The following is an 18666-nucleotide window of genomic DNA, read 5'->3' as shown; positions in this document are numbered from 1 at the left end:
AAGTCGTTCTACCAAAGAATAGTTAAAGAAGAATAAAGTTAATGTTTTGGAATGGCTAAGTCAAAGTCCTGACCTTAATCCAATTGAAATCTTGTGGAAGGACCTGAAGCGAGCAGTTCATGTGAGGAAACCCACCAACATCCCAGAGTTGAAGCTGTTCTGTATGGAGGAATGGGCTAAAATTCCTCCAAGCCATTGTGCAGGACTGATCAACAGTTACCGGAAACGTTTAGTTGCAGTTATTGCTGCACAAGGGGGTCACACCAGATACTGAAAGCAAAGGTTCACATACTTTTGCCACTCACAGATATGTAATATTGGATCATTTTCCTCAATAAATAAATGACCAAGTATCATATTTTTGTCTCATTTGTTTAACTGGGTTCTCTTTATCTACTTTTAAGACTTGTGTGAAAATCTGATGATGTTTTAGGTTGTATTTATGCAGAAATATAGAAAATTCTAAAGGGTTCACAAACTTTCAAGCACCACTGTAGCCCCCCCCCAACTGCTCCTCAGGCTGCTCTGGGTATGTGCTGGATAAAAGCATCTGCTAAATGCCAGTAATGAAATGTAACATAACTGGATTTGCAATCAAAATCTAATCAACTGTTCATTGCCCATGGTTCACCATTTCTCAAAATCCATTCACTACTTTTTGACTTGCGTTGGGAATACACAAAAGAATCTTGAATTTACTTACATATTCAGATTTGCATCACAATCTAATAATTGATCATTCCTTGGCCCCGGCTCACCTTTCCTCAAAATTTAATCAAAATCCATTCACTACAGTTTGAGTTACATTAGGAAAAGTCAAACAAACAAACAAACAAACAAACAAACAAACAAACAAACAGACAGACAAACAAACATCTGAAGACGAAAACATAACCTCCTCCAACAATGTTGGTGGAGGTAATAAAAAACATCCTCATTAGGATGCATGAACAGATTTGCATACTGATAATAAAATCCACTGATTTAAAGAAAGAAAGCACAACTTTATTCATCACACACTTGTGAAATTCCTCTCTGCATTTAACCCATCTGAAGCAGTGAACACACACATACCCAGAGCAGTGGGCAGCCATACTAACAGCACCCGGGGAGCAGTTGGGAGTTAGGTGCCTCGCTCAAGGGCACCTCAGCCCAAGGCTGTCCCATATTAACCTAACCACATGTCTTTGAACCGTGGAGGAAACCCACACAGGCACGGGGAGAATATGCAAACTTCACACAGAAAGGCCCCCACCGGCCGCTGGGCTCGAACCCAGAACCTTCTTGTTGTGAGGCGACCGTGCTAACCACTTACACCACCATGCCGCCCAGACAGACAAACAATATTGGGTCATTCCATGTCAAATCTCTGAATGCTCCCACTTGATCATCTCAGATTTGGCTGAAAAATTCCAGGAGGTTCACACACTTCCCAATAGGAAAAGTCCCAAATTTTAGCTCCCAACTCCTTATAGTTTTGTCATAAAAAATATTTTTGCAACTAACCTCGGACCCGTTTTGAGCAGAGTTTTTTGGGGAGCCACTTTGAGATTGCTGTATCTAGAAAAGTATTTAAGCTAGGTCCTTCAAATTGTCAAGGGTCAAAATCTGGCACCAGTACTTATAGAATATGGACTTTTACATGTGTGCTTTTCGCCCGTAGTCAGCTGGGATAGGCTCCAGCTTGTCTGCAACCCTGTAGAACAGGATAAAGCGGCTAGAGATAATGAGATGAGATGAGACATGTGTGCTTTTGGTTTATCATAGAATTCTGGGGGCTTGAATTTGCTCGGAAATTCTACACTACGCTCTGTGGCAGCATATTTGAAGGACTGTGGAAAGTGCAATTTCAAAGACAGAGGCTTGATATTGCACATACACCTTTTATATACTGTGTACTTTGTATTCTAAAACTGCCCCTCTGTGATGAGCGGTTTGGAAGATATTAAAGCTTAAAAATGGAAAAAAATTATTTGGTGACGTTTTTGGCATGTTATAGCAAAAAAATGACAGCATCCACCAACATAAAATTGACGGTTTTAGAAAGATTAGATGTCTGTTTTTAACATACCCAAAACTTGTGATGTGTTCTGCCTTATTTTTGCAAAATTATTTTTTGAAAATGTGGTATTCACATACACGCACAGCATTCATGGCCTATGAAAGCATTTTCAAATGCTAACAAAATGCCCTGAATTTATGACACACAGCTTAAACTCAACAAAATGCTTCATTTGGTTCATGGTAAACTATACCTGACTGATAACCTATATGCAACCTTTAGATACTGAAATATTGGAGCTCCAATATGAGTGAAAACTGAAACTTGTTTTGATTACAACATTTCTGTTGTACCATAATTTAGAAGAAAAAGCAACCTGTATGTTTCAGTTAGTATTTATCCATGATAAAAAAGAACAACTCTTGTAAATTATTTGAACCCTTTCATGAAACTTTCAGATGCTTTGATGTCACATTCCTTAAGTGTATATACACGTCCAGTTGTAGTGCTAGGAACATCTATTTTAGAAATTATGTGTTGCACAGGTACCCAGAACAAATCATCTCTCCTGGGCCAGAAGAAACTTTTTGCTGGGCCGTGTGGATGCATGAATTGTATCAGAACATCTTGCTGGGCTTCAGATGCCTCTCCGATGCTTCCAACCAGGCCCGCCGACAGGGGGGGACAAACGGGTATGTTGTCCCGGGCCCAGGAATGGGGGGCCAGAACTGGGCTCTCATGAAGTTGCGATTATCTTATTTCATTTCAAAATGTGTTGATTTGGGGGAGAAATGTGCTATATTTGCATTCAATAAATGATTTCTAGATCTTTTGCCTTTATTGTCTTTGAAAAAGGCATCAAGAACCCCCTACCACCCCTAATGCAAAAATGGTTTGGTCTGACTCTTTCAGCCCGTCCCTTCTGTGTGCGTGAGAGAGAGAGCGAGCAGCCCCTCCCCCAACCCACGCGCTGCGAGCAGAGTGTCACAGGATTTTCTCAGTGGGCTTCCTCCAAACAACGGGGAATTACACGAAAACGGAAGGAGATGTTCACAAATTTCTTTCACAGTGAGTGCCACAAGGCTCTCCTGAACACACTGATGTAATTTTTTTGTCTGTAGTGTAAAAAATGAGGTCACTAGAGCAAGTTAAAAATGAGTGACTTTTCTGCCAAGTTTATAATGGCAGTCTATGGGGCTGTGCGCCTGTCCTCGCCTCACTTTCAGGCTTCTCATTCAAAAACTGTAAGTCCTATCGTGTAGGTAGACACATTGTGTGAATCAGGACAAGTGTGGCTACTACTGTTGAGAAAATTATGTGTGTGGAGTGAAAATTGGGGCTGAAAACACAGTTTAAATGAGAAAGTTTGAGCTATTTTTCCAAGCTCTCTACACTCTAACTTAACGAGCTCCACTGGTGTGTAACGCAATAGACACCCATTATAAAGTCTGACTTTCTCAGGCTTTATAAGGGGGAGGGGGGTGGAGACGCGGGGGTGGGAGCATGGCGAGGGCGGGCGTGTTTCTTTTCAAAATATGGCTTGCGGGAACCGTTATTCCAAAATCTCGTACTCCACCTTTAAGGGGAAAAAACCGACATCGTTCGATCATAGCCCTTCGACAATCAGCGTGCGTGCCATTTGCCAACATGCACAAGTCAGGAGCACAGAAAAGAAAAGAGAGGAAGAAACCAAGAGACTCAGGGGTTCACTGCATAAATATTTTAAAAAAGATTTGGATGATGCAGCAGGTACTAGCAAAGGCAGTGGGGCAGCTGAGCCAGGTAAGACACAGCCAACTTTTTCCAGCCCCGTAAAGTAACCCCAACCAAGGCACGCGCGGCACGCAATTCATGTTACAAACGAGGGGGGAGTAAGTCACACTGAACACCATATCAAACGCACAGGGCATTGAATCATTTCATAACCACAACGGCTTAATAACATTGTGTTTCATATATCTGATTGAAGCTAAGAATATTCACATTAGCCCGCAATCATATCCCGCCGTTTCTCGAGCGGTGTGTTCTTCTCTGCTTTTCACACTGGACAGTACGCACGCACAGTATACTATGTTCGCCCCCAGCCCTGCCCGAAATCCCCCATCCATCGCTGCTCCTTCAAGAGCACCCCAATTGCGTGACTAGAGACTGGGATAAGAGAGGGGTGTGTGTGTGTGGGGGGGCCCATTCAGAGCATTTTGTCCCGGGCCCAGCCAAAGCTGTCAGCGGCCCTGCTTCCAACCCACCAGTAATGGTCATAAACACAGGTTATATATTGGCCAGGTATCATGTCACTGATCTGGAAGCCCTGTGAAACCTCTTCGTCTACATGTTCTACCTCATAGTTGACTAAAAATCCAGGAATTCCAGACACTCTGATGATCTCAAGTGTTGTTGCATTGACTGGCTTGAAACAGTGATTATAGTACCTGGCACTGTGACTGCCTTTGCAAATCTGCTTTCCAGCTCATCAGCCATGGACTTCACACTTTCTTTACTGATCCAGATACATTTGGAGAGTTGTCCCAAAAGAGTTGTCCCAAAGTTACCAGCTTTATAATAAATTTAATAAATTCAATAAGTGTCATAAATAATAAATCATAATAATCAATTCTACTGGACTGTCAAATACTTTTTTATCATGGATAAATACTAACTGAAGCATACAAGTTGCTTTTTCTTCTAAATTATGGTACAACAGAAATGCTGTAATGAAAACAAGTTTCAGTTTTCACCCATATTGGAGCTCCAATATTTCAGTATCTAAAGGTTGCATATAGGTTATCAGTCAGGTATAGTTTACCATAAACCAAATTAAGCATTTTGTTGAGTTTAAGCTGTGTGTCATAAATTCAGGGCATTTTGTTAGCATTTGAAAATGCTTTCATAGGCCATGAATGCGGTGTATGTATGTGAACACCACATTTTCAAAAAATAATTTTGCAAAAATAAGGCAGAGCACCATCACAAGTTTTGGATATGTTAAAAACAGACATCTAATCTTTCTAAAACAGTCAATTTTATGTTAGTGGATGCGGTCATTTTTTTTTTGCTATAACATGCCTAAAACATCACCAAATTAATTTTTTCCATTTTTAAACTTTAATATCTTCCAAGCCTCTCATCACAGAGGGGCAGTTTTAGAATACAAAGTACACAGTATATATGGAAAGGTGACAAAAATATATTTTTATGACAAAACTATAAGCAGTTGGGAGCTAAAATTTGGGACTTTTCCTATTGGGAAGTGTGTGAACCTCTTGGAATTTTTTCAGCCAAATCTGAGATGATCGAGTGGGAGCATTCGGAGATTTGACATAGAATTACCCTATTTTAAACAATAATACTTACATAAGATCCAGGATAGCCAACTTCTCCCTTCTGTCCAGGGTCACCAACACCACCTGCAACACCCTAGCAAATAAATTGCAAAATCATAATCAGTCACACATACACCTTGGATATAAAAATACATAAAATAAGCAGTTAGTATAGAGCTCACTCTCTGGCCACTGTTTCCTTTGGGTCCAGGCCCACCCTTGGTTCCAGGGTCACCAGCTTCTCCCTTTCAACAAAGAAATAAACAACAGTTTATAATAATTGTGTTATATTCTATCCACATTCACTGGATATGAGTAATTGTGCACTCTGATTGGTGACTCTACTCCTAGGCTATCAGCTCATATCCCGTGAGTAGAGAAAAACAAAATGGTGGATTGTGTTGCTGAATCATCCGAGGATGAAACAAAAACTTTACTTGAAAACAACCCCCCCAAAATACAAAAAAAAAAGCAACAAAATATGGAATAAAAGTATTTGATGGTCAGAACATATCTTTTTTATTTTTCAAGAATTATTATAATAACATTTTTCACAAATTGCTACTGTCATTTCACCGGTTTGTTTACATTCTAAGCGGAAATGACTGTCAGACATTTTGTATCAAGTTTTTATTTATCGAATTTGCAAAAGAAAATAAAGATGCTCTGTTTCTCAAAATCCAGTGAATGTGGATAGAATAAAACAGTTATTCCACTCAATGTCGTTGTCTATGGCTTATAGTCAACTCGGTGCTATGCGCCTCGTCGGCTATCAGCTCATGTACAAATCAATTTCATGGAATAACTGTTAGTTTTGAAAAAATTTACCAGTGTTTGTAACAATGCAAAAACACCTTTACAGCTTTGATGCAATGATCCGATCTTACCTTTGGACCTGGATATCCAGGGAAACCTATATCACCCTGCAATAGACAATTGTTAACGTTTTATATTTATCATTATTTTTTAATTATCGGTAGTGTTTCATGCATTATATATGATTCACTGTATTTGATACAATTATACACAATCACAAAAATGTAATATCTTTAATGATATATTGCGCCTCCACTCTCAAACTCTAATATTAGTATTTCTCAAGTAAATATCACATGTTAAATTTTGGACTTTAGCATGGTGTTAAAGAAAATCAAATGCAATTATTAGTGTCCACAAACAAAACTGACCTTTCTTCCTTTAGGACCAAGTATTCCAAAGCCATCTCGCCCATCGTCTCCCTGTTAAGAGACATTTTACTTAAGGTACTGTGCTGTGAGACATGTACTTTAATTGAGATTATGTAACACCATGTTATGTCATTCAAGTCTTTTACAATTAGAGTACATTTAGTGTGTACCACTCCACACAATGTTATTTAATTGTTTCAATCCATTCTCAAATAAATAAAGACAACTGTTCTAAGGTTGGCTATCAATTATATTTATTTGACTGATTAATTGTTTGAACATGGTACAAGCTTTAAATAGAAACTTAAGGCATGTCAGACTTACAGGTTCTCCCCGGGGTCCAAGTGATCCTGGAGAACCCTTAGGTCCTGGGTCTCCAGGTTCACCCTAAAAACAAGTTAGAGACCATATTTACACAAACAAGTGTACAGTGAATGCTTTGGGATGACAGTGTTTCAGCCAGCTTTCTGTCCCACTATATAGCAAACATTCCCAGGATGTGAGAATTAGGTATTCTATTAGATCAGACACAGTTATATATGAAGCATCAGGAATCTAATGACCGTCACTACATTTCACATTTTCAGCTATGTGACATACCTTCCGTCCAACAACACCTCGTCGGCCCTTTTCCCCAGGTGGTCCTTCGGCTCCTCCGGGACCCTGAGGACATTTGACAAAGAATTAAGGAATATTCAGGAGATGATGTGAAAAATGAAATCATGATCATTCAGATCTTTTTTCTGCCTTTAATGTGATACAGCAACCAACAAAATTCAAGTGAATAACAAACCGAAAAGTTTGTTGGATTTTTTTTTAAACCTGGAAATTGTCTAGCTTCAACTATAAAGCTAATATAAAATTTAGTTACAACAACTTTCAGTGTGATGGATATAACTCAAGTGCCATGTGCAATAAGTGCAGCAATATAATAAAAGTCAGCAAAGTGACTTCAAGATTATGACAAATTCAATAATACCCAGAAATGTTGTTCAGTCTGGATAGCAAGCATGTTATGTTTGGGGGCAGTCATGACCTGAACGTTAGAGAAGCAGCCTTGGGCCCAAAGGGTCATCAGTTTGATTCCTAGGACCAGCAGGAAAAATGTGATGGGAGTTGAGTGAATGAACAGCACTTTCCCCTCTCTGTATCATGGCTGAAATGCCCTTGAGCAAGGCACCTAACCCTCAACTGCTCCCTGGGCACTGTAGCATAGTTGGCCACTGCTCTGGGTATGTGTGTGTGCTCATTGCTCACTTGTGTGTGCATGCATGTGTTCACTTCTTCAGATGGGTTAAATGCAGAGGAGGAATTTCACTGTGCTTGAGTGTGCATGTGACAAATAGGCTTCTTCTTCTTATGTTTCTTGCTTGATATCAAGCAAATAGAGTTGTTTGTTTTTAATACATGTGTGCAAATAAGTGATAAGGGATTGTTTATACCCACTAAAATGATCACTGCAGTGAAAAGGGTTGTATTTTCAAGTAATATCACACAAGCAAAAGCATGGTTATACTTAATATAACTGTGCTGATGTAACAATTCAGATAATGGCACACCTGTGAGCACAATATTGCTCATTTATTAGTTTCATAAATAAGAAATTAATATCAAGTCACATTTTAGATACAGCATGGCCAAAAAATGCTCATTTTTGCTCCAAGAAAGGAAATAAATTTCAAAGAAGCTGCACTCACTTATAGCCTGTCAGCTAGCTAGTGCACAATGATTTGTACATTCCTATTTAGGGTGCATCTGGTGAAATTGGCATCCTTTGTTCCTTTCCATCTTCATCTGATGAGCTTTCATATTTTAAATCAGAAGTTATGTTTATGAAAAACGTATCATTTGCCTTGTCTGCCATTCTCACCAACTGTATTGTAGTTATCATTGGAATTGTTGCTCGAATTGTTTGTTTTTTTTCTTCTTTTTTTGTGGCGAACACAGAGTGATATGAATATACACTGCAGTGAAATGTCCCAGTATGGTTCAACTAATTATAAGCACTCTTGGAATGCTGCTCATCCAATCAAATTAGTGGACCAGACTGTTGTATAAATGTGCAAAACAAACAAACAAACAAACAAACAAACAAACAAACAAACAAACAAACAAACCGCTTTAACATTTTGAGTATTACCTATGTATAGGAATAAAGACCTGACACTTGACATAGACTTGTAAAAAGAAAGCTACTTGTACATCTCTGAAATATGACTCCATAGACACTATGTTCACAAAATTGCTTCATCGGTCCCTTCATTCATCTTTGGGGGAAAAAAAAAACCAACAAACAAAACACTTTTTGAAAGTGCTGTCTCTTTAGCTATTAGTGTCTTTGCCATGTTTACAAAAAACAACACCAGCTGTCCATGTTTGCAGTGCAGTTTCAAAATCAGCAATGACTGTCAGCCTTGATAAAAATTATAACAGGAACTATGGAATGCTGGTTAATTTACTTTTAGTAAATTGTTGTAAATAATTATCTTTTAGCATTCAGTGCATGAACACTTCTTTCATTAATAATGTGTTTCACGTCACATTTTTGTTCCTTATCATCATAGCTCCTGAAGGACACAGTAACACCCAAATCATTACCCGGCAAATCCCTGTCTGTATAACATGCATTTGGCTCAGAGACCAATCTATATGAGCTGTCCAATAATATTCAATATCTACATGTCTAATTAAGATATCTTTTGGACATATGTGGACACTGGGCATGAGGAGTGAATACACCCTGGATCACATGCTATAATAATAATAATAATAATAATAATAATAATCATCATCAGTTCCTAGACTGTGGAGAACAGCTTATCTCCAAGCATTAGGTCAGCTGATTCTGTAGCCATTTTACATCACACATTTTAGTCATTCAGCATTTTAGATATTCTTGGTTCTTAATTGGTTTATTTACATCTTTACAATTTTATTTATTTACTCCCTTACATTTTTACACCCTATTTTTATATTTTAGTTTTTTTTTATTGTTTCCTTTATTTGAATGTAATATAATATCATGTGGGACAGTGGTGTAGTGGTTAGCAATGTCGCCTCACAGCAAGAAGGTCCTGGGTTTGAGCCCAGCGGCCAGCGGGGGCCTTTCTCTGTGGAGTTTGCATGTTCTCTCTGTGTCTGCGTGGGTTTCCTCTGGGTACTCCGGTTTCCCCCACAGTCCAAAGACATGCAGGTTAGGTTAACTGGTGACTCTAAATTGACTGAGTGTGAATGGTTGGTTGTCTCTGTGTCAGCCCTGCGATGACCTGGCCACTTGTCCAGGGTGTACCCCACTTCTTGCCCATAGTCAGCTGGGATAGGCTCCAGCTTGCCTGTGACCCTGTAGAACAGGATAAGCGGCTACAGATAATGGATGGATGGGTTTTTTTATTCATGCTTTATTTTATTGTATTATTATCTTTATTTCATGGCTGGGTACATGCCCGAACTAATAATTGCATCATCAGTTTTAATTTGGGTAATTAAACACAAGATACACCACCAGCCTTGTCAGGGTAGTTCAGGGTTAGGCACCTTGCTCAAGGGCACTTCAGCCAGTCTTGCTGGTCCACAGAATGGAACCAGTAACCTTTTGGTTCCAAAGCTGTTTCACTAACCATTAGGCCATGGCTTCCCCCATTATTATTATTATCCTCCTTTTGTTTAGACATTTTTCTGAAATGTCTTTACTTATATTTTATTTTTTATCATGATGTAAAGCATTTTGTGCCACCTGGCTTGAAAAGCATGGTATACATAAAAGTATAATAATAATAATAATAATAATAATAATAATAATAATAATAATAATGTGTATATACAAATTAGGAGAGGCATTTGTAAAAACATGAAAAACATTCCCACTATCTAGTATCACCCAGAAGAGAATGGGTTCCCTTTTGAATCTGGTGCCTCTCAAGGTTTCTTCATCAGTATCTCGGAGTTTTTCCACACCATTCTAACCTCTGGCTTGCTCACTGGGGATGTAAATCTAAAATGTCATATGGTCCCTGTGAAGCTACTTTGTTAGAATGTCTATTGTTAAATGGGCTATACTCCAATCGGAACATAAGATGTTTAATAGCATAATTAAATTATATTGACATTCATTTGCATGGTTGTCGTCTATTACACTTACATTTGATGGCAAAAAATAAATAAATAAAACAGACATACATATTGCATATGCAATACAAATATCAGACACTTACTCTTGGTCCTGGATTTCCATCCTCTCCCCTGACTCCTGGTGTTCCAACTGGTCCACTAGAACCCTGGCATAAAGAACCATACACACATTGGTCTTATTCCTGTCATCACTTTCAAATACTATGATGCCATTAATGTTATACTCATTGCTGTTGAAGTGTCTTAGTGGAAAAGATTAATCCTTCATTCTGATGGTATGAAGATGTTTGACAAAACAACTGGCCAGTCTCCCATTGGCTTTTCTGTTTTTATTAGTGGGGTGATAAGTGAGCACTGAGCACCAAAGGAAATCTGTCTGTCCTATCAGTGCACTGTGTAGAGTCACTGCATCTGTTCTCTCACTAGAGCCAACACAGGCCACAGGCACAATCTAGGACATTCTTATGAAATCCCTCTTTGGGAATTTCACTTCCATTACAAAACAACACTCTCATTCCTACATGCAGTACAACTCTTTACATCTCAAACACTACAAAAATCCTTCTTCACACCTAAAGAGATTTAGATACATCTGCAGTAGGAGGAAACTGGAGAACCTGAAGAAAACCAAGTGGGCATAGGAAGAAACTGCAAAACTCTAACCCAAGCGCCAGCTGAAATGGAAAAAAAACAACAACTCACTCTCGGCCCGCCAATTCCATGCCCCCCTGGAGTACCATCTGCTCCAGGCTTTCCAACAGGACCCTATGGACATGGAAAACATGGAAAAGTATAATTATAAAACTGTAAAATCTTGTAAAATCTGCTCACCATCAACACATCCTATATGGAAATGTTCATTGAGAACAGAAACAAAACACACGCTTAAATTTACTCACAGCTTTTCCAGGTGGACCCCTTCTACCATCATTACCCTGAAAAAATTTATGTACAATACAGAGTATTAACTGCCATTTTAATGGATTTCAAACATATTAGATAATTCCTTTATATTTTTAAAGGAAAGTTGTGAGAAAAGCATAAACATGTGTGGCAGGTGGTGGTGTGGTTTAGTCCGCAGTTGAAGTGTGAGGGAATGAGCAGTTAAGGGAGCCCCCCTCTTTGTCTCTGTTTTTTCACCTTTTGGAATTTGAGTCAACAAATACAAGCTCATATTTTGTATATACTAGGTCTGCAAGTTCAAGTTGTAGCCACTGTCTGTGCATACATAGTGAATAAAAAGATACAGGAAAAAAAAAAGAGACAAAAAAAAGAGACAAAAGTCTGTCAAAAAAGTAGGAAGATCAAAACTACAGGAAGAAAGAGAAAGAAAAAGAAAGCAAAAGAAATATCAAAGAGTAAAAGGGAAGAGAGATAAAAGCAAAGAAAAACAAAAGAGGAGCAACTGAGTGTGAGTTTGTTTAATGTAGAGCTGCTGACTGGTCAGCAGTAAAAACCCAAAGTGACATCACCAGTTGAGTTCGGAATTGAAACTGATGAGACACTCCTTAAATGTATTTTAATGGGGAAACTGCAAAATTTAAACTGAAATGTTAAAATTTCTAGATATTTCTAGATTTCTTATTTCTGACTGAAAAAATCTTTGGAAAGTCTGTATGTCTGTAAATTGAGTTTAATTTTCAAAAAGTGTTAATAATAATAATAATAATAATAATAATAATAATAATAATAATAATAATAATAATAATAAACAGAACAATGCAAGCTTGACAAGCCCTGTGGTTAATTTTGGTTGCTAAACCTCAGACCAGGACAGTCATTCAGCATAAAAGTTCACAATCTAGAGACTGAGAAAACGTACCGGTCTCCCTGCTTCTCCTGGATCTCCTTTTTTACCATCTTCTCCAGGCTCACCCTACAAGAAATAAAATAGACAACAGATGTAAGCAATAAAAACTGTGGCAATCCTTTGCGCTTTAATCTTTGTCATGCAGACACACATACACAGATATGCAGGATAACAAGGTGTTGTTACTGTCGTGAAAGTGTCCCATAATGTCACAGCTAAAAAAAGAACTGAATTTTCCCTACAGTTTTTAATGAAATGTATTTGCAAGTTATAGTCATAGAAGTGCCAATTGCATATTATGTGTGTGTGTGTGTATGGGGAAGTGTATATGTACAGAGTAACCAGTTTATTTTTTAAATGCATGTAAACAATAAGAGATTTTACCGGTGGCCCAGCATCGCCTGGATCTCCTTTTGGCCCTCTTTGGTCATTGTCCTTTCCTGTAGTGCCCTATTAACAGACATTTATTTTTTATTTATTTCTTATTTGTTTACCTGATTGATTAATTTACTCCGTGTGTGTGTGTGCGCGTGTGTGTGTGTGTGTGTGTTGACATCCTTTATTTAAAGGCTAAATTTATTATCAGTAAAAACAAAATTATCAGTAAAAGCTAAACCAATTAATGTCATTGAAAGTTAATTAAATGGTTTGTTTAACTAGGTGGGAATTTTAAAAATTTCAGAAATTTTGATTGAAACCAAGTTTGTACAACTAAAAACATACATGTACTGAAATTGAATACTGAATACTTTAAATATCATTAGTACTGTGTACTCAATACTCCAAGTTGACAGATTGTTATGTAATAGGTAGGCCTTCTATAGCCTAATACAGTCATAACTGGAAATAAAAAAATTTCAGAATACTTACTGGATCTCCAGAGATGCCGGTCTGACCAATATCTCCTGCCTGGCCTTTGGCACCTTTAGGGCCCTAAATACACAAAGGTTGTGAAATAGAAGACCAGTTCATATATACACACACACAGTATAATATATACACACACACACACACACACACACACACACACACACACACACACACACACACGTGACAGACTAATTACTGTAGTCATTACAACAAAACAAATTAAATAACCAAATAAGTTAAATTAAAAAAAAAACACATACTCTTTGCCCAGGGTTGCCTTGGTCACCTGGTGGTCCAACAACTCCACCTGTTCCCTAAAAAGTTTATATATTTTAATCAGCACAAGCAAAATAATATCACTGCAGTAGACAATCTGGTCCTTTAAAGCATTCACATAAGAGCACAACATACCTCTTCCCCATTGATGCCATCTAAACCAATATCTCCTATTTCTCCCTGGGGTAATTAAACATTGAAACAGACATATATGAATACAATGAGACAAAATTATTATTTTTTTCTTTTTGAAACAAATTCCTTACCTTTTCACCATTGTATCCATGTCCACCCTGAAAAAAAACAAAACAAAAAAACATGCTGGGTCTTACATATGGGTGATGTTATACTGGATATAAACACATACATAATGTGCTACACTTTGTGTGTTACATTCAATAACTTCAGTGAGATATTTTCCGAATGAAGGGCATTAATCAGAGTTTATTTATTTATTTAGTTCTGTTGTAATCAAATCGACAAGCTGTGTTTCCAAAGGGGGGAAAAAAGCAGCATTGCCACACCTTTGCACCTCTTAAGCCTGGGCAGCCTTGAAAACCTTGAGTTCCATTCACACCCGGAGGACCTCTTTCTCCCTGGAGGGTTAGATTTTGGAGGAAAATGCTTATGAATAATTGTGCTAGCATAGACATGGATTCAGTAATAGTGCTACACTTGAAGTATCGTTATTAGTGCTACACACCGGTGCGCCTTCATCACCAGGATGTCCTCTGTAGCCCTGCCTTCCAGGTGATCCCTTATATGACAGAAACCCATAGACACAACTGACATGAATCAATATGTTAACAAATAAAACAATTAAACAATTTTAAATATGTCCATAGACCACTCAGTCATATCAGTACAAACAAACTAAATGCTGGACCTTTGTTCCTGCAAAACCAACAGGTCCTCTGTAGCCTCTCTGGCCAGTGCATTTGCATGGGACTGAGCAGCACTCCATTTCAGCAATATTGTCCTACACAAAATAGTAAATGTAAATTTAGATATGCTTTTTAATAGGACTAGAGAACAGTTTGACACATGAATTGGGAGTATTTTCGTTAAGCAATTTAGTGACATTTTACTTTGTTTTTTTGACAAAGTTTGAATTCCCGACATACCAGTTCCTCTCGCAGTTCATAGTCCAAGTCCATCAGATTCACACGCAGAGGTTTGGACCTAAAACCCCGTCCAAATTCCAGTAACACTGCATTCTCAAATTGTGGTACCCTCTCCAGAGCAACCAAGATGAAAGCACTGACTCCTAGAGAACACACACACACACACACACATTATATATATTAGTTCTGCCAAAAATGTCGCGTTATTAACGCGTTAACTTGACTCAATTTTAACGGCGATAATTTTTTTATTGCGAGATTAACGCTCTGTGACATGATGTAGGTTTTTCATAAGCTTTTGAAACTGCCAGGAACTTGGAACAGAGACTTTGCTTAGAAAAACGATAGCAGTTAGACTGTAATGCCACGCCCCGCACAGCCAGAGTCCTCTGCCCTCCCCTGAAGAGCCACGGTGCTTCGGGTTTCGTTTTCCCATCCGTGGCTCCAGCCCGACTTTGCAGTGGCTGTGACAAGACGTGTTATGCTCTGCATTAGTACAACCAGTGTTCGAACTATGCCGATATTTTCGGGGGGGTCCCTTTTTTCCCTTGGGGGGGGTGCTTGCGCTTGTCTCAGAGCGCGGATCTCCATTGCGCGCTCACTTCGGATATGCAAATGCTTCCTGTTACACACGATTGCTATGTCAATAAACATCATTTTGCCAATATTTTAGAGACCCCCCAACATTTCCCAAATCATGTTTTCAAGGGATCTCATGTCTGTTTCAGGGGATCTCGGATCCCCCGAGTACCCCGGTAGTTCGAACGGTGAGCAAGCCCATTCACTTTTTTATGCTGATAAGAGAATTACAATGGTTTTTCATGTGACAAAAATGTGCAATTAAATTGCGATTAATCGCAAGTTAACTATGACAGTCGCGACATTAATCGCGATTAAATATTTTAATCGCTTGACAGCACTAATATCAGTGGCAGCTGGTAGTCTTTCAAACAGGGGAGGCTGGTCGGTTACGATATTTCCAGATTTTAAAAGAAAAAACATAAATTTTGCCTCTGATCTGGCTGATTGTTGGCAGGGTCACAAACTGTGAAATAACAGGTTCTTTTGGCCCATTAGCCTACTGTCCAATATACATGATGTTGGGGGGCATATTTTAAAATTTTATATTTTAAAATTGTGTAATGTGGCATGTTGTTTAAAAATTGATCATTATTGAAAGCAGCTCTTTGTCAGGAACCTCAGCAGTAACAGCAGTGTGTTCTGGAATAGGCACAAGCACTGACCTTGGGGAGCCAAACATTCAGCTGGGTGCCACACATTTCATTCAGTGACACTTTCCCTATATTTTACTTATTTTGACTGAGAAATGTTTTATTGACAATTTTGAAAACCCTTCACTTTTAATCCAGGTCTGTAGTGTGAAATGTTCTCGGCTGTGTTTTTGTTTAAAAATGTTTTCCAAATTGTAGCTGTGTTTAATTCATATCCAGAAAAATATATATTCCAATATAATATACTCAGCATAAACATTTTAAATAGATTCTATATTTTTGGTCCATCCATTACTAAAGTAGCCTATTTACTGTTGTTGATGTGGGTCACTTGCTGTTAGCCAATTCACTTTCTCATACCAGGAGAGCTGAAAGGAACGAGTATTATTCTCTACCTTTTTCACCAAGTCAATTTGAGGCGTTGGTCTACCCTGCTCTTTAATTTAAATTTTTTCCTCGAAAGGAAGACTGGCAAATGGCTTCGCCAAAATTAAATCAGCAATGCTTGGCATCCGTGCGCAGCTTTCTTGCTAGCTGACTAGCCCCCTCAAGTTCAAGTTCAGTCACTCAAATAAACAAAATTTCTGGAACTAAGATAGCAAACTTGACAACACTATATTTACACTTTATTTACAATGAAAATATATACAAACTAAAAAAGCTGGTAGAAACCGTATGTAATGAATGAAATTGAAATGTAAGCTGATCTCTTACAATACACCACAGCACTTGCGAATTCGCATGGGACTGAACTGAAATTCACTGCTGCCTGTCTATAGTTGAAACGAGCTGTCAATCAAAGAAAATATCCGGCCGCTTTCACCAATCACCAGTCTCCTCGCGGAAAGCTTTGCCATGTCCCTCCCACTGTGAGGCTGGGAATCCGTAGGCGGGCATTTTCGCAGTATTTGTCCAATAACCGTCTTGCATTTTGATACTGAAAAGTGCATAGCTCCCAAATGCCATTGAAGTCCACTGAGGCTTGGAGTCCGTGGGCGGGCATTTTCGCAGTATTTGTCCAATAATCGTCTTGCATTTTGAGATTGAAAAGCGCAGAGCTCCCAAATGTCATTGAAGTCCACTGAGGCTGGGCTGCATCGCGCTGTCACGAGGGGGAGAAACTCACGCACACATTAGGCGAACGGGGGAAAGTTATAACGGAATGATTTCACACTGTAGTTGGGTTGAGCACATATATTTCTATGATTCTGGATCTGAAATAGCAATGTTATAAGGTCGGCTATAATATAAGCCTAGCGCAATTCATCCTACACGATGTTCGTCATTTTTAGAGGAGGCTGAGCCTCCCTCGTTGTCTTAAAGCAATCGCCCGTGATTTTATATATATATATATATATATATATATATATATATATATATATATAAATAAAACTATACTTGCACAGCTGATGAAGGACTTTTGCCCCGTAATACCCTATTTCTCTGGAACCGTTGTGCACCTTTACACCTCCCCCACACACACACAACCTGCAACTAATATTACTACTACTACCACCATCACCAATCACAATAATAGCTAAAAATCTCTGAAACGCCCAAAAATTTATCAGATTTATTGAATTTGCTTGGTTTGCCCTCTAAATCAACAAAACACAATCTAGTGTCTTTGGCTTCATACTAGATATTGCCCCCATTTGACAGAAAAACATTTTAGATCAGTGTATATCCCCACCATAAATGAAGACAACATAAATAATCCTGGATTATTAGATAATACAGTAATCAAGTCAATGAGCAATAAGACCACCACCAAATCACAAATACCAACAATATGTAGTAGCAATGACTATGAAGTTATTTACAAAATAAAAAAAACATTGAAAATAAAGGAGTATTAACTCTAGCACTTTGATAAGTAGTTACAGTCCTCTCCAAAAATACTGAACCCTTTTGAGCATGCATTTCACCTCCTGAATAGCAGACTGAAGGGAGAAACCCCCCAGAACAAACTACAACTGAAAGCAGCCTGGAAAATCATCATAAAAGAAGAATGCAAGAGTTTGGTGATGCCACTGGGTTGCTGGTTTGATACAGTTATTGCAAGCAAACTATATGCAACCAAATATTAAGTCTTATTTACTTTAAAACTACACTTCTGCTCGCCTAAAATTGATGGTCTGCTACCAAAGGTGCAATGTTCTAAGTGTTTCAGACTTCAAAGGATAAATATCAGGAAATGAAAGCTGAAATTTTGATCCATCATCTCATATTCATCTTTTGATCTCAAACTCAAATGCCTTCAGTGTATAGCAAAAACAAATGAATTGGCCTTGCTGTTCCAATACCTTCGAAGGGGACTGTACAGTATGTAGAGACCAATATGTGGTCAGAATTATTGAGCTGAATCAAACAAACTTAATTCAGTTTACTCCTCAAAATCATTAAATTGTGTACTAGATTCAATACCTATGTATTTTCAACAAGTTTTACCAGAATTAATTAAATCTTTGTACCTAAAGTTCCTATATTACCTCAATTCTTTTTTAAGCAAGATTTATCAAACCTTTAATTTTCAGCTGCCAAACAATATCAAAACTCCCTTTTCTCTCCAAAATCCTAGAAAAGATTCACCAGCTAAGTTTATAGTTGCGTAGTTATACAGTACTGAGACACCACTGGTTAAAGTAATGACCTACTACTGGCCTCTGATCAGGGTTGTGTCTACAAAAGTTAATCTGCAGTACACTGGGTCACAG

General features: G+C 38.3%; 1 protein-coding gene across 1 annotated transcript in view; it reads right to left on the bottom strand.

The window, feature by feature from the left end:
- The window catches only part of col6a3 (collagen, type VI, alpha 3), a 96485-nt gene that overhangs the window by 31664 nt on the left and 46155 nt on the right, over positions 1 to 18666 (bottom strand). The window contains exons 37-55 of the mRNA XM_060930509.1: positions 14718 to 14860; positions 14480 to 14572; positions 14297 to 14350; positions 14118 to 14189; positions 13860 to 13886; positions 13729 to 13773; positions 13578 to 13631; positions 13318 to 13380; positions 12832 to 12897; positions 12460 to 12513; positions 11537 to 11572; positions 11340 to 11402; positions 10721 to 10783; positions 7110 to 7172; positions 6834 to 6896; positions 6510 to 6560; positions 6210 to 6245; positions 5505 to 5567; positions 5354 to 5416 (exon numbers count right to left, since the gene is read on the bottom strand). Of these exons, the coding sequence (XP_060786492.1) occupies positions 5354 to 5416; positions 5505 to 5567; positions 6210 to 6245; positions 6510 to 6560; positions 6834 to 6896; positions 7110 to 7172; positions 10721 to 10783; positions 11340 to 11402; positions 11537 to 11572; positions 12460 to 12513; positions 12832 to 12897; positions 13318 to 13380; positions 13578 to 13631; positions 13729 to 13773; positions 13860 to 13886; positions 14118 to 14189; positions 14297 to 14350; positions 14480 to 14572; positions 14718 to 14860 (1172 nt within the window). The remainder of the gene's footprint in view (positions 1 to 5353; positions 5417 to 5504; positions 5568 to 6209; positions 6246 to 6509; positions 6561 to 6833; positions 6897 to 7109; positions 7173 to 10720; positions 10784 to 11339; positions 11403 to 11536; positions 11573 to 12459; positions 12514 to 12831; positions 12898 to 13317; positions 13381 to 13577; positions 13632 to 13728; positions 13774 to 13859; positions 13887 to 14117; positions 14190 to 14296; positions 14351 to 14479; positions 14573 to 14717; positions 14861 to 18666) is intronic.

Source organism: Neoarius graeffei, chromosome 9 (assembly GCF_027579695.1).
Source record: "Neoarius graeffei isolate fNeoGra1 chromosome 9, fNeoGra1.pri, whole genome shotgun sequence".
Lineage (NCBI taxonomy): Eukaryota > Metazoa > Chordata > Actinopteri > Siluriformes > Ariidae > Neoarius > Neoarius graeffei.
The sequence above is the reverse complement of the archived record's forward strand: the minus strand, read 5'-3'. Positions and strand labels throughout refer to the sequence as shown.